The sequence below is a fragment of the Coturnix japonica genome, chromosome 3 (genome assembly GCF_001577835.2).
Source record: "Coturnix japonica isolate 7356 chromosome 3, Coturnix japonica 2.1, whole genome shotgun sequence".
NCBI lineage: Eukaryota > Metazoa > Chordata > Aves > Galliformes > Phasianidae > Coturnix > Coturnix japonica.
In genome coordinates, this window is record NC_029518.1 from 32,434,682 (window position 1) to 32,448,982 (window position 14,301).

The 14,301-nt window shown below is 35.9% G+C and overlaps 1 protein-coding gene across 14 annotated transcripts in view; it reads left to right on the top strand.

The window, feature by feature from the left end:
• The window catches only part of RGS7 (regulator of G protein signaling 7), a 207,693-nt gene that overhangs the window by 138,851 nt on the left and 54,541 nt on the right, over positions 1-14,301 (top strand). For all 14 annotated transcript variants that reach the window (XR_004306819.1, XR_004306820.1, XM_015857784.2 and 11 more), the window contains exons 6-7: positions 112-163; positions 13,242-13,306. Coding sequence is in view for 12 of the 14 variants with exons in the window: in XM_015857784.2 (XP_015713270.1) it covers positions 112-163; positions 13,242-13,306 (117 nt within the window). In the remaining 2 variants the exon portion in view is untranslated. The remainder of the gene's footprint in view (positions 1-111; positions 164-13,241; positions 13,307-14,301) is intronic.

Sequence of the window (14,301 nt, forward strand, 5' to 3'; positions counted from 1 at the left end):
ATAGTAGATCTGCTAAAAATGTAAATCCAAGAACTGTGTAATGCTTGCATTGTCTAACTTTAATTCCCTACTTTTTTGTTGTTGTTGTTTTTTGTTTTGTTTTGTCTATAGACGCCCTATTTTTGGCCATCAAATTGTTGGGAGCCAGAAAACACAGACTATGGTCAGTATGGAAATCTTTCCTATTTATTTCAGGAATTATGCATTATATGAATGAACATATCATTGCAGTCTATCTTGTTTAATCATTCCACCGTTAAAAAACATAATTAATGTCATGTAATTCCTGTGCAATAATTGCTGATATTGAAACAAATGCGTTGTTACCCTTTTCAAAGTTTATTAAAGCAGATGTCAGATTTGGTGTTAATTTGAGAAAATAACAAAATCCTCAAAGGGCACCCAATCTATTTTACCATTTACATTTACTATTTCCTCCAGGAAGTGTAATGATTTTCAGTGACAAAGTTTTAATGAAGTAGAACACATTTTATTGATAGCTCTGCAATATTCTCAGATTCAGATCCAAAGATGTAACATGTTGATACGTGAAATGTAAAGTTATTTGCTGTGGTTATAATATGAAGTGCATTACAAAATACCTTGTTTACTTCCCCATTTTTTGGTTTTCTATTCATAATTTGCATGCTATAATTACTGATGTGTACTTAGTCCTGCAAAAAATCCTCAGGCTAAGCTTTTCCAAAATTGATAACCAGAATTAAATGTCTCTGTACTGCAAATAACCTAATTTTTCCATAAAAAGAGATTATCTATGTACATTCTCTCTTGTACTCACTTCATCTGAAGGCAAGGTCACTTATTTATGGTGCTGAGCACATACATGATGGCTAACCTTTAGAAAAATGAAAATTTTTAATCTCTATAATCTTTCGGAAATTTAGGCAGGTATTTATTTGTAATGTGAATTCAGTCTCAGTGCTTGGGAGCTGAAAACTGTAGGTGTTGTTGTAAGGGTATGTCTTGTTCTCAGCTGGGACAGTGCTGACTTCATAGTGTCTGGTATAATATTGAGTTTTGGCGTTGTCCTGCTTTATCGGTATTCCATATTAGGAGAAAAATAATGTTGATAACTCACCGATGTTTTAGTTGTTGCTGAGCAGTGTGGTACAGAGCCGAGGGCATTTTAATTTGTCAGCTTCTTAGGCTGTCCTGCCAGCCAAGAGACTGGAAGGCACAAATTGCTGCACAGAAACAGGATAACTAACTTAAACTGACCGAAGGGACGTTCCATGCCATATGACATCATCCAGAACTATAAAACTAGGACCCACTCCCCTGCCATCATTGAGCAGAGGGAGGCGATTTAAAGGGAGAGGAGGAGTGGAAACAGGTCCCAGCTCAGCATCACAGGCAACCCCCATCCCAACCTACCTCAGTTCCCCAGGTGCCCCTATGTAATAGGTTTGAGGCTCTGGAACTTGAAGGAGAGGTGAGTGAGGATGTGGTGGGAGGTCCACCCATGAAATACTTGGCTGAGAGGCTGGTGCAATTGCAAACATTGTGGGTTTTTTGACCATTTTTTTTTGACTTGACACTTGACCTGATGTCTGTTCATGGATCTCACCTGTCTCAAAGGGGGAAACAGATCCTAGCCCAAGAACTGGTAGGGTCTATTGAGATGGCTTTAAACCAGGTATGAAGGGGGAAGGAGATAAAACCAGGCCTGCTAGAGAGGACTCTAGGGGAACAATGACAGGGCTGGATTGCTGCAGTGGATGGCAACAAGCTCTTCAGAAGGGATAGGTAAGGAAAGGATGGGTGGTGGCATGGCTCTTTATGTTAGAGAGTGTTTTGAGGTTGTTGAGCTTGGGCTAGGAATGATAAGGTTGAATCTCTGTGGTTCCAATGGACACTTCTTACTTTTCCAGAGCTGACAAAATTTGTTTTCAAATATACTGCTAAATAAAACAATTTCAAACTGAGACCTTCAAGGGAGAGTTTGAAAAATGTACCAGTTTCTTCATCCTATAGGATGAGAAAAATGTTCATCCTAGAAAATGCTGATATTTGAAGATTTCCAGCAAGTAGTTATCAACGTTTACAAAGAGTAGTTCATACCGCACCTGTAGTATGTGATTAGCCACTCCATTTGAGGGAATTAATCACTTAAGGAAGAATACTTGATTTACTAGTTATTAAAATATTTTCTTTTTCATTGAAAGTGTGATTTGTTTTCCTCACAGGAGCCCTTCAATGTAGTCTCCTAATATGTTAAAGATCTGAGAGTAATTTGCTGCAGTTTTAAGAGACATTGAGTTCTGCTGTCACGTGTATGGTACTACTGGGGGAAGTTTAATGAGCATGTACCTAGCATGCCTGAACTCATGGTTAGGCTGAGAAATTTTCCTTTTATATCCCTTAGTCTAAATTGTAAGAAACTAACTTTCTAGTTGCAGTTGATTACTGGACTGGGCAATGAATTACACGCATAAGTTTGTGAACAGAATTCTTATATAATGTGTAGTTTTTTTCACATCAGAAATACAGAATTTAATTTGAGATCAGATTCTTACCATTGTTGAGCAGTAAGTCTACTGGCTTGAGAACCCTTGAGTTTCAGTGGGAGACCAGTATAATAATTTCCAGTTGGTGAATTTAAGTTCTGTTGCAATGGGGTGAAGGAAGGAAAAGCCATCCCATTGCTCCCTTCAAATCATGAGACAAAGGTGCAAGCTTGTAAGAAACCTGCCCAGTTCATACCTATGGAATCTTTTTGTTGCCAGAAATGACAAATGCTAGAGCATTAACAGGAAAGCAGTCATTTAAGACTACTTATCAATAACATTATTATTGGGTTTGCATCTTCCCAGACCCAGTAGTTAGCCTTTGTTTTGTGGCCTGTGGGCTTTTTTCCCCTGATGGCTTTCTGTAAATATAGAGGGAAGATAAGGGGAGAACAGAATGCAGCTGTTTGCAGAAAGGATCACATCTGTGTTGTAAGCAAATTGCCATTAGAAGAAAAAAGAAAACTCAAATAAATAATACTCTAAAACCCAAAGAAGGATAGAAATAATTTGATAATATTGAGTTTCTTCTCAAAAACACTCCAACAAGGTTCTGCAGATATTCACAGTAATCATTAACTTCTAGAAAATAAAATAAATAGATTTTTTTTCTATTACAGATACATAAATGTGTTTAGTACTTGTCATGTATTATATTGCTGTGCACTGCTTCTGTTTTCATGGACCTATCATGAACAAATTTCAATTTTGTCCTCCTAAACAAATGAATGGTGGGAATTAGATGTTTTTTATACAAGAGAACAAACAAACAAAAAAATATCTGCTTTCTTTGTAAATTCCCTTTATCATAGAAAACAACAAAGAAAAAAAACATTTTATGGGCTTGACTTAATTTTGCTTGTCTATTAAAGCACACTTTAAATTTTAATTTAAAAACTATGCTATGATATTTACTTACCTATAGCTGGACTGCAGTCCAGAATGTAGAAAGCTCACACAGAAAACAATCTTTAACCAGAAATGAAATGAGTTAAAGCATGCGTTATTTTATTAGAACTAACTCAAAAATAAATGCCCGTACTACTTTTATAAAGTATGTTATCATCTCTTAAATACTATTTGTTGTCCCATATTAGCTTGTTAAAAAAAAAAAAAAGATATCTGAATAAAATGTAACATAAACGGTGTTCCAAAATTTCAAGAAACTTCAGTCTAGTTCTACTCATAAAGCAGTAGTGCATTGCTGTGTCTCAGTGACAAAAACAGGACTTGGATAAATTTTACAAATGTCAGAGTGGAGTGGAAGTGTGCAGCCTTGGTTTTGATTTTTGCTTTCGAAGTAGTGACATGCGGTCATTCTGATGCTAGAACTCAGAGAATCTTAATATTTACAGACTGCAGAAAATCTTCTCTTGAAAATCCTGCTGTAAGATATCTCAGGATTGATAACTCAAATTGCAAATATCTTTTTTTTTTTTTTTTTAATTTGGATTCTTTTATTACATCTGTTGAACAGACCTATTTTAATGCTGTATGTCTTGGAGTCCACTCATGCAGGACATGTCATTCTGTGCAGAATCTCACTGGTTTCAGTGGGATCTTGTTAATGAAAATAATTATGCACATCTCACATTTTTAGTATTTGTGGTTTTGTTTCTTTGGGTTTTTTTTGTTTTTTTTTTTTTTTTAAAAAAGGTGTAGTTTAAGTCACTTTGAGTGACTTTGAGTTACACCTGTGAGTTAAGTCATATTCCGGAATTCCAGTTTGGTTTTATGGCAAATAGAATTGGATCCCTGTTAAAAAAAACCCTCTCTCTGAATGTGCTACCTACCTACAATCATCTTCATTTTTCTTCTTCTTCTTCTTCTTTTTTTTTTTTTTTTCTGCTCACAGATTTATTTATTTTTTCCTGGCATATTAAAAACAGCTCGTGTCATTAAGATATAATTAAAGATGGAAACTTAAGTATGTTTCATTTCTGAAACAATGATGATTGGTCACATATGAAACTATTATTCTTTATACATTTGGCCTCCAGTCTCATGGACTTAGTCTGATTCTCTTGCAAGTGTAGTGACTTACAGCTGTTGCACATTCAAGGCATTTAGTTCACTGAATGAGCTAAATAAGAAATAGAAGTGTCTAGGGAAATTATCTACTCACAACCAGATGCAAAGTGATTTTATACTTCAGAATCTCATGCCAAAGTCTAGGCAAACCCAGGGAAATATCTGTGGCGATACAAGAGTCATATAAGAATTTCATGCATATAAGATATGAAGGATAATTAGTAACTAACTTCTAATCATTTTCTCTCTAGTATACTTTTGCTGAAGTTTACATACAAAAGTATCGGAGACATAAAGTCATTCACATTCACTTGACTGTATAGTTAAAAAAAAATGTTCAAAGAGAAACAAAACAGAATTTGTTAAGTGCCACAGTCACTTACAACGTAAAAGAAGTTTGAACTAATACTAGAAGACAATAATAAATAAGTATCTATATAGTTGCAAGAGGATCTGTTTCTGCCTTGTAATTTTTGTGTGTGCATTCCCACAGGTGAGTTAGAAATGGAGTTTTGCAGAGTCTTGAAAAGTTATGGAGAATTACAAGCATATGACCATGTGTTTTATAAATTGCATTAAATAAGGCTATTTTCTGTATATTCCAAGTAATTTCTGTTGTGAAGAATAACAAATCTTGAAAATATATTTAGTAGCCTTCCAGGTAAAGATTGGCTGTACATGCAGCATTCTAGGAAATGAGAACATGCAATAACATGCCTTAATTAAGTACACCCTTTAAAGTATATATGCTATCTATAAAAAGAAGTGCTATATGTAAACTTCCATGGCAATTCCATAAATCATCATGATGCTCCTATACAGCTTAGTTACAGTAAAATAAAGAAATTATCTATTTTTGTTATGTGAATGCTTTTGTCCCATAGATATCATTCTCCAGCATTTCTATAAAAACAAGATTTTGACCTGTTTAAATTTCTTCATAATTCATCTAACAAGTTAGTCCATACGAAGCTTCCTTCCTAAAAGAAACTTTTTTACCACGTAAGAGTAAACTGAAAAAGACCTCTCTCTGTTCAGCATCTGCTGCTCCTTTCTGAACACAAGCCATGGCAACTGGCTCATCTGCCTGTCCTCTGCCAAGCCTGCAGCCACACATACACAAGTACATAGCATTCAAAAAATAATTGCTAACTTTTCCTTTTTTTTTCACATCCTGAAATTTTTTCACATATTTTTCTCTCCAGCATTTGTTTTTTACTTAATTTATATATAATTAGTTTCAAATCTCTGTCTGAAACATTGATTTTCTTAGGATTTTTTTTTTTTTCTTGTACATCTTTCTGCATTGTTTTGCATGGAATAACTGAAAAGAAGGAGGACTGTACAGAAGAGGCATTATGTCCTTTCTTTGCCCGAATGCTCAGGAGGGATTCCCTTGGCAACAGCTTAGCATTAAGCAATGTCGATTTGAGAAATATTAAGCCGTATTGCTTGCCTGAACTCTGCTGGAAAACTGAATGTGCTCAGCATCTCTGGAAATGAATCCATAAATATGAGTCACTAGCTTGGAGCAAACTGGTAGCAAAGTAGCATTTTTCTTATATATAAATTGTCAGATATGAATAACAATGTATCTGTTAAAATTTATGCCATGAGAATGAGGGAAAAAATACCAATATAGTGTAAATAGCTTGTGCATAGCTCTACAATTCTATAATCCTGAATCTTGATGCCCAGTTCCCAGTTTTTCAACACCTCGTGTCAGCAACAGTATGTCAGCAATGACTCCTGTAAAGAGTCCTCTTAGGTCTTTAATAAAAATCTCTCTTGTAAGGAGAGATATCAAATATCTTAGAATTTTCTGGATTTCTAGGTGTACTGAGAAACAGTACCTTCCAACCATCTCAAGTAATTTACCAAGTTGTTACATGACTTGGTTGTCTCTCCTTACATGAGTGATTTTTTGTTGAGAAATTAGATATATGTGTTGGCTCAGATCTTGATGATGGGGCTAGGTGAGAAATAAAATCTAACAAGCAACACTGTCCCTCAAGAAAATATGGCTGGGTCTGGTACATGCTATGCATAAAATTTAATATGAGTAGAACCCTGTGAAACATGCTTTAAGGAGAAATGCATTAGCAGAAAGATGATCTAAGTAAACTACTTTTCCGCTCTGGATTTTTCTCATTATATTACGCTTCAGAGCTACATATTTCACTTATTGGGAACTATTTCTTTCATGTAAGTGACAAAGTCTACCTTAACAAGCATGTCCTGAATTTTGTTCTGAACCTTGCTAATTTGGGCATTGACAGCCCACCACTGTGAGGGCTCTGTAACTAGGAGGCATTTCCTGAAAATGCTCTCCAGTCCCCTCACCACTTCAGAGTTTTTCACTTACCTGATTATTATTTTTTTTCACAGGAATTTGTAATTTATCTCTGTAATATGTGTAACATGCAAAGTGTGTTTGGCCAAGGCATTTGTATTCATACTAAAGAAGGCAGTGCTACTTTAAAAGCATTGATAATCTGCATCTAGGTCCCCTAAAAATAGAGATTCTTAGGTTTGTAAACACATAATTTTCAGAATTGCTTTTAAATCACCATGTTTACCACATTAAATATGTTTTTCTTGTTTGTTTCTATTAATGTTTCATTATTAATATCAAAGTTAGAGCTTTCAGGCCATGACTACAAACGTTTTTTAGCCTTACCACCAAAATTATGGAACTTTAGGTGTTTTGGGTGACCTTTATTCTGTATTATTATTATTTATTTATTTGTTTGTCACCTTGAACGATTTTTCAACATATTCCGGAGGACTCTATGTATAAAAAGATAGATTTGCTTTTTTCTTGAACTGCTCTAGTTCTTGAACTTCTTGATATTTTGAAATAGGATTTCTTTCTTGTCCTTGACTTATTTAAGAAATTTGTAATCAACTGACTCTACTTTCCTAAATTTAGAATCAAATCACATTCCTTAAATGTTATAGAAATGTTGTGATCACAGAGTGAAAGCTAGTGACTCGTAGGACTATTACAGAAATTTTGTTTTGGGCTATTTGGATATTTAGCACACGTAAACTGTCACACTCCTGCTTAATGTCATTAGCATTTACTGAAGAGTGTGGTATGTACACTGATAAATGAAGGTGACCCATTTGTCCACCTAAAAGTACCTTTTTTTTCTTTTTCCTATGACTAAGTGAAACTCAACAGCAGTCACAAATACCAAAAATTATTTTTTTAAAGCAGATCTTAAAATGGCATAAATAGCCCTGGAATACTCATGGTAAAAATGATGTTAAAAAAGAGTTGGTTTCATTTTCTCTGGTCTGTAGTCATGCTCTTTGCTTATTGTCCTGTAATTCCCCATCTGATGCAGACTCTCCCATATGGAGAACTTCTGTTTGCCCACAGGGCACTTTGAAACCCTTGGAGCTTACATTACTTTCTGTTTTCCTTGCACTTTAAATACTGACTAGGCATGACAAGGCGCTGACTCTGGAATGAGAGGCTATAAATTTAATCTGGCTTCAGTGAAGAAAATGAAGTTCACAGAATGTTACACCCACCATCTAGGGGTGAATCAAGCTGTAACTCTATTGGCACTGGGACAGTTATGTAAGGGGTTTTAAGTTTGTGTACATGGTGGTGGATGTGTAGGTGGCATTATCTGTGGTCTTCAGAGGTATGGCTATACTACCACTGGATTCAGCTGAAGCTTTTTTTCTCAGCTGTGTATAGATTTAGACCCCTTTTAGAAACAACCTTAAATTCCCAGCTTTAACTTTCAGTCGGAAGCTCTGTGTTTTGCGGTGTTTGTTTGTTTTCTTTTGTTTCTGTACATATACTTATTCAACACAATGAATAGGCAGTCCAGCTTCTTGATTGTATAGTAAAGCTTGCATTTATCACAGTGATCTATAGATTTTCAAGTAAAGTTAAACAGTTGAGCAGGAAGCAAAGGTAATTAACCATGAAAATATGTTATAATGTATGTAACAATTAAAAAATTGGTCTATACACCTTCTTCATAGAACATTTCTGGTTTTCACCTTCAACTCTCTAATTGTCCAGTTTTTTTTGAACATCTGAACAGAGGTTTCAAGAGCATGTAGGCTTGCTTCATAGATAGCACTGTTTTTTTATTTTCAATTTGTGGTTCAAATACCAACTTATATAATGTAGGGTGCTCCAAAAATAATGCCTCCCATTTATTTCCATGGAGGTGCCATTTTTTTTTTCCTGAATGGTAGAATTCAGTCCCACACCTTTGTTTCATTCACACTTCCATGTGCGATGCCACTTGTCAGAGTGCCCCTCTGCTGCCATCTGTCACAGGGCAACAAAATGTAATCAAATATTGGTGGATGGCTCAACTTCTACTGCCATACCATTAACATCTGCATCTGATGTTCTGGACCAACAAAATGAAGTAGGAGGCATTTCTTTTGGAGCTACTCTTGTCATATCTCTGGCCATCTTTCAGTATGAAATATTGCATACTCACATTGCATTTTAAATTGCTAGAAAGTCTGTTTTCTCATGCTAATCAGTAACTTGTAAAGCATATAACATTTAATACATAATTCACTTTAGTGGAGTCAATTATGTTGATTGCAAAATCCATCAGAATACACTGGCATCAAAATAAGATTGTATGTGGCAGTCCATATTTAGCAAATTGAGGTTATTAATCAGACCCTGTTCCCTGTATATCATTCATCCATATGTTAAGCTTTTTTCAACACCCTGTGAAGGAACAGCAAGCACGGGCAGCTCCTCAACAGAAGATATATGAGGTTTGAGGGTAGCAACAGTGCAGGCAGGGGCTAGTCCCTCACCAATAAAGTCTTGAGTGACTATGAAAGTCCTGGCTTCAGCCAGGAAGTCAGAGCAGCATTGGTAGTATACAGGGCTGGTTACAGGCATACCTTGCACAAAATCAAGCAGGAGCTTAATCACAGCTCCTTAGCTATAGGTCAGAAGAGGTCCTGGAATGGGCTGCTTAAAACACTTACAGCTCCATGGTGAACTGAGGGTCAAGAGCAGGGTCCTTGGGGGTCACTTTCAGTTGAGGTCTTTTTCATTTATTGCATTTGCTACAAATTAATGGACCTCCCCCTGTTCAGGTTTAGAATAGTGCAGGCCCCAAAACAGATTCTGCTTTAAATAGACTGAAAGAAAATTTGCAGCCCTATCTTTGTGTTTTTGACAGTCAATTAATAGTACTTGTCTTCAAAAAAAAAAAAAAAAAATAAATTATTTTCTGAATTCAGATACATTCCTCCTTCTTTGAAATCTTTCAAACTTTGTTCATTCTCTCAGCATCCTAGCTTTAGTTTAAGCATAAGTATTCCGGGCTTGGAAATGCCTCCAGTTCTAACGTGGAGCAGTAGGATCACAAGAAGATATGTAAGAACAAAAAGAACATTATGACAACTTGCTTCCTTCAGGCACCAAAGCAATCTGCAGAATTTTACAGATTCTGTTGAACTGCCAATACACTACAATTACCAAGGACCATCTGATAATGATGCAGTCTGTTAAGTCAGTTTAAGATGCAGTTCCAAAAATCTCCCATTAGCTGATCATAAATGAGCACTGATGAGCTGGAAATGTCTTCTACAATTGCAGGTGTTCATGTTTTTTGGGGGGGGCAAAGGGGGGGAATGGGAAACACAACATAGGGTATGTTGTCATTAACTGCATCATCTTTTTGTGCTGGAAAAACAGATGTGAAAATAGAACAACTTTTAATTTGAGAACCTTAATGCAGATTGTAGTTCCAAATGAAGCTGTAAAAACACCAAAAGCTCATTCAGATGATGAACTTAGAAAAGCAGATACTGTCATTCTCTGAAATGCCAAGGAATCAAGACTGTCTTTTGGTAGAGGACCAGGAGACACATTGGTCAATGTGAAGTTGCATGTTTTAGTGCAGAAAAGGAGTGGAACCAGAAAAAGACAGCAGCATCCATATTTCAGATCTCATTGCTCTTAACTTCAAAGGGACAAAACATTATTTCTCTATATTTTCAACTGTTCTGTCTGAAAATGAGAGATTTTCACTTTCTATCTGCATTCCAACACGTTTGTGAGTTTTGTTATGAACAAGCCAAGGATTTGTATTTACAAGACTGTGAACTAGTGAACTCAAATTCCTGAGCTGCTGCCTGCTTCTCTTCTGACTACAGTAGCTCTTAAATAGATCCTCAAACATGCATTTTTATAAGGATGTAATTATTAGCACACAGCAATGACAATATATTGAGTCAAGGAGTAGGAAAGTTCTTGAAGACTATTTTGGTCTGTGCTAGTAAATATGTATATTTCTCAGGTAACTAAATCTTTATTGGGAATATTCCAGATCATCAATATTATAACCTTTATGTTCCTGAAAGGGAGGAGTTCTGGAGACTAGATAAATTCTTTTTCTGGAGAAAAAATTTCTAGGGGATGAACATGGCTTGGCTAACTATGTACATGATGAAAAACAAGCTTTTGTAAATGGACTCTTTGCCAAGGAGTTGAAGTAAAAAGGATCACTAAGAGAACTCTGCAGGAAATATATTGTGGTATGCTCACACAGTGAAGACAAGGTTTTTCTCAGACAGTAATTTATTAATAGTCCAGAAAGCTAATTCTTCTGTCCTCATCTGCTCCTGGTGACCTAGTGGTTGTCTTGCCAGTTCTGAGTACTCTGTGATCTGAAGGTGCCTCTTCTGTTGAAGCCTCCTCTGGCAGAAAGGTGGACAATTGGCTGCCTTTACAGCAATGACTTCTGTTGAAAGTAGCAAAAGATGTCAATCCCATAAGGAAGTGCTAAGCTAATTAAAGGTGCCTGTAATGGGGAACATGAAAATATGATTTAGAAGAGAAGAAGCAAGTGCAGAGAGGAGAGTGTTTTGTTTCTGTTCAAATGGTTGGAATGGACAATAGCTAACTTCTGGAGTTTTTAGAACTGTCTACACATTTCTATAATATATATGTTGTATGTATTAATTTTATTGATGATATTTTCAAGGATTTTAGGAATGTTCTTTCACATTCAGAGAAATACCTTATTTTAAAGGAAAAGGGGGAAATTTGTTTCACTATCAGAGGAGTTAAATATTAAAGACCGTCTCTGTCCTCATTGTTTTCCTAGTATGGTGGATACATCTTAGCTACAAAGGGTTCAGAATTCATCTCATCTTTTTGTGACATTTCAGTATGTGTGCCAGTGTACTAGTGTATTTGTATAGAACTATTTGAATGTATGGAAACAGAAGCAATAGGAATTCTTTGCTTGCTGTACTGGGTATGTGATTAGAGTATTTGTATCTTATGCGTTAAAGACAAAGAAATTGCATTGGAACCAGAGGGGATATATATTGGAGTATAACAAACAGAGGAAGTGGTCATTGCTTCTTAAAGGAATCGAAAAGTGTGAAATAGGCTAGGTAATGTATACTGAATGAGGAAAAAATAGACAAAAAAAATGTATCAACTTCATTTTATGTCAAGTAATGCTTGTAGCTACTGCTGGAGTTATGAGAAGTGATTGTCATTAATTGCACCAAAATAACATCTATCAGTGAGGGGTTCCATGCATTTGCAAGTGATTTGTTTGACATAGATATATTTCCTTCAGAGTTGTAAAATATACATAATTGGTTTGACTACCTTAAAAATCAAAGCTAAATACAAAACATACAGTTTCTTCTTCCTAGAGATTGCAAGAATGATGTTCCTATATGTATTTATTTCACTTTGTGACCTATAGTGGAAAAGCTAGTAGTTGGGAGGTAGGAGTCATGGCCCATTCCTAAGCAGAATCATTAGCTGATTTTGCTGATTGCAGAGACTACTGTTATGTTAAGGTTTTCTTACCTGCACCAATCAAAAGATTCTCCCATCTTACACACAAGAATGTGCTTGGAAGTAGTGGTGTGGGGAGATACTGCTGCCAGACGTTAGAAGAAGGAATTGTATTGCCCTCCTTATCTTTCTGTTGGGACATCCTGTGTAATGTTTTGTGGTGATGGGAAGTAATGTAGTCAGTTGGATTTGTAAAGAATATAGAGAATAAAGAATTTAGAATCAAGCTTTTATTCAAATAGAAACAACTGTGCTGTCTGTGTAGCCTTAACTTTCATTTTCATCCCTTCAGTATCTAGTTCCATTTTGCACGAGGTGGAGGCAGAACAGATCTGCTGAATGATTTTGGTTTTTAAAAATAATGAAATATTTTGTATCTAAATCCTTTTTCATTTTTTGATCTAATCTTGTTTTAAATGGAAGCCATTGCAGATGGTACTGTATGAGACTTGAATCTTTTTTGGATTCAATTTCTAATTAAAATTTTCTGTACATAATTTTTATATTTCTTGAGGAATACACACACAGTTAAAAATGGTTTTGCCATTTTGTCTTTAATGTGCCATTAAACAAATTCACTGCGAGTATCTCGTGCATTTTGTATATGGTATCTGTTACATAACACAGATTCTGTAATTATTTAATGAACCTCTGAATCTGTATCTGACCCATTATTTCAGTTATACTACTTGTAGCATTGATCCTGTATTTAAAGCTTTTCAGAACAGAAGTAGAGTTCAAAATGAAAAAGAGAGCAAGCAGTAAAATGCAGATGAAGCCTCTAGATTTCTGGTTTGCTGTGTTTGTGAGATTGTAGCAAGTTCTGTATGATTTTTATTCTGTTTCAGCGGTTTACCTCTGCAAGCGGACAATGCAAAATAAAGCAAGGCTAGAGCTAGCAGACTATGAAGCTGTAAGTACCTGAGGAAAAGTACATTTCTTTGCTGATCTTAATTAGTATGTAAAATAATGACAAGCATGAGAACTTGTGGGCATTCTGTAATTATACAACTTTCGCCAGCATGCGGGTTTGACATTGCTCAGGAGTCATAAAAGCTGCTTGAGAGACTGTAGCAAAGGCTGGCTGGGGAAGAGTTGACATTTTGGCATGTCTCTAATATTGGATCATCATTCAAGGATCAGAAACATCTGCTTTCTAATCGCGCAGACACCTCAAGTGTTTGAAAGCAATTGTACTCTGCATAGTGTAAAGACTTGAATGAGAAGTGTCTGGCTATGTTTTCAGAAGCATTTAGTAGCTATAGAGATATGAATCTCATTCTTAAAAGTGTTGCTGGCATTTGAGCTTACATCTCATCAGTTATACTATAGGCAAAGACAGAGTAGAGGCACTTCCCACTCTCTAAATGACATGCTCTGCCCCAGGCAAGAAAGCAAGGTAATTGGGGCCAGGAAGAGCAGTAGAGGGAAGGAGTTTGATTAGGTGATGAGAAAGGCACTGACCGAGGAGGTGGCTTGAATTCCATCCCTGTTCCCCCAAAAGTTCCTGAATTTTTCATGAAAGTGTCAACATAAAATTCATGCACTATCCTGTCTCTGCACTGAAAGCTGTCCAGCTGTGTTACTGTGACATGATAGCAGGATAGTCAGCCAGGCTTCTAAACATGCCAAATATTCCAGCCTCAGCATCACGCTGACAGACTTCATTACTTCTTCTGGCAAAAGCTTGCTTTTCAGTGTACTGTGCTGTGAGATATGCATAATTTTAAATTTGCATACCTTCGAAAATTTACCTTTACTATACTGTCCATAAGATCCTTTATTGGTATTTACAAGATCTTTAAAAAAGTCTTCTCTCCAGTCTCTGTAATCTTAATTTTCGGTAATAATTTTGTTGGGATACTTTTGCAATACATAGAAATACAGTTAACACAACACTTTTTGATA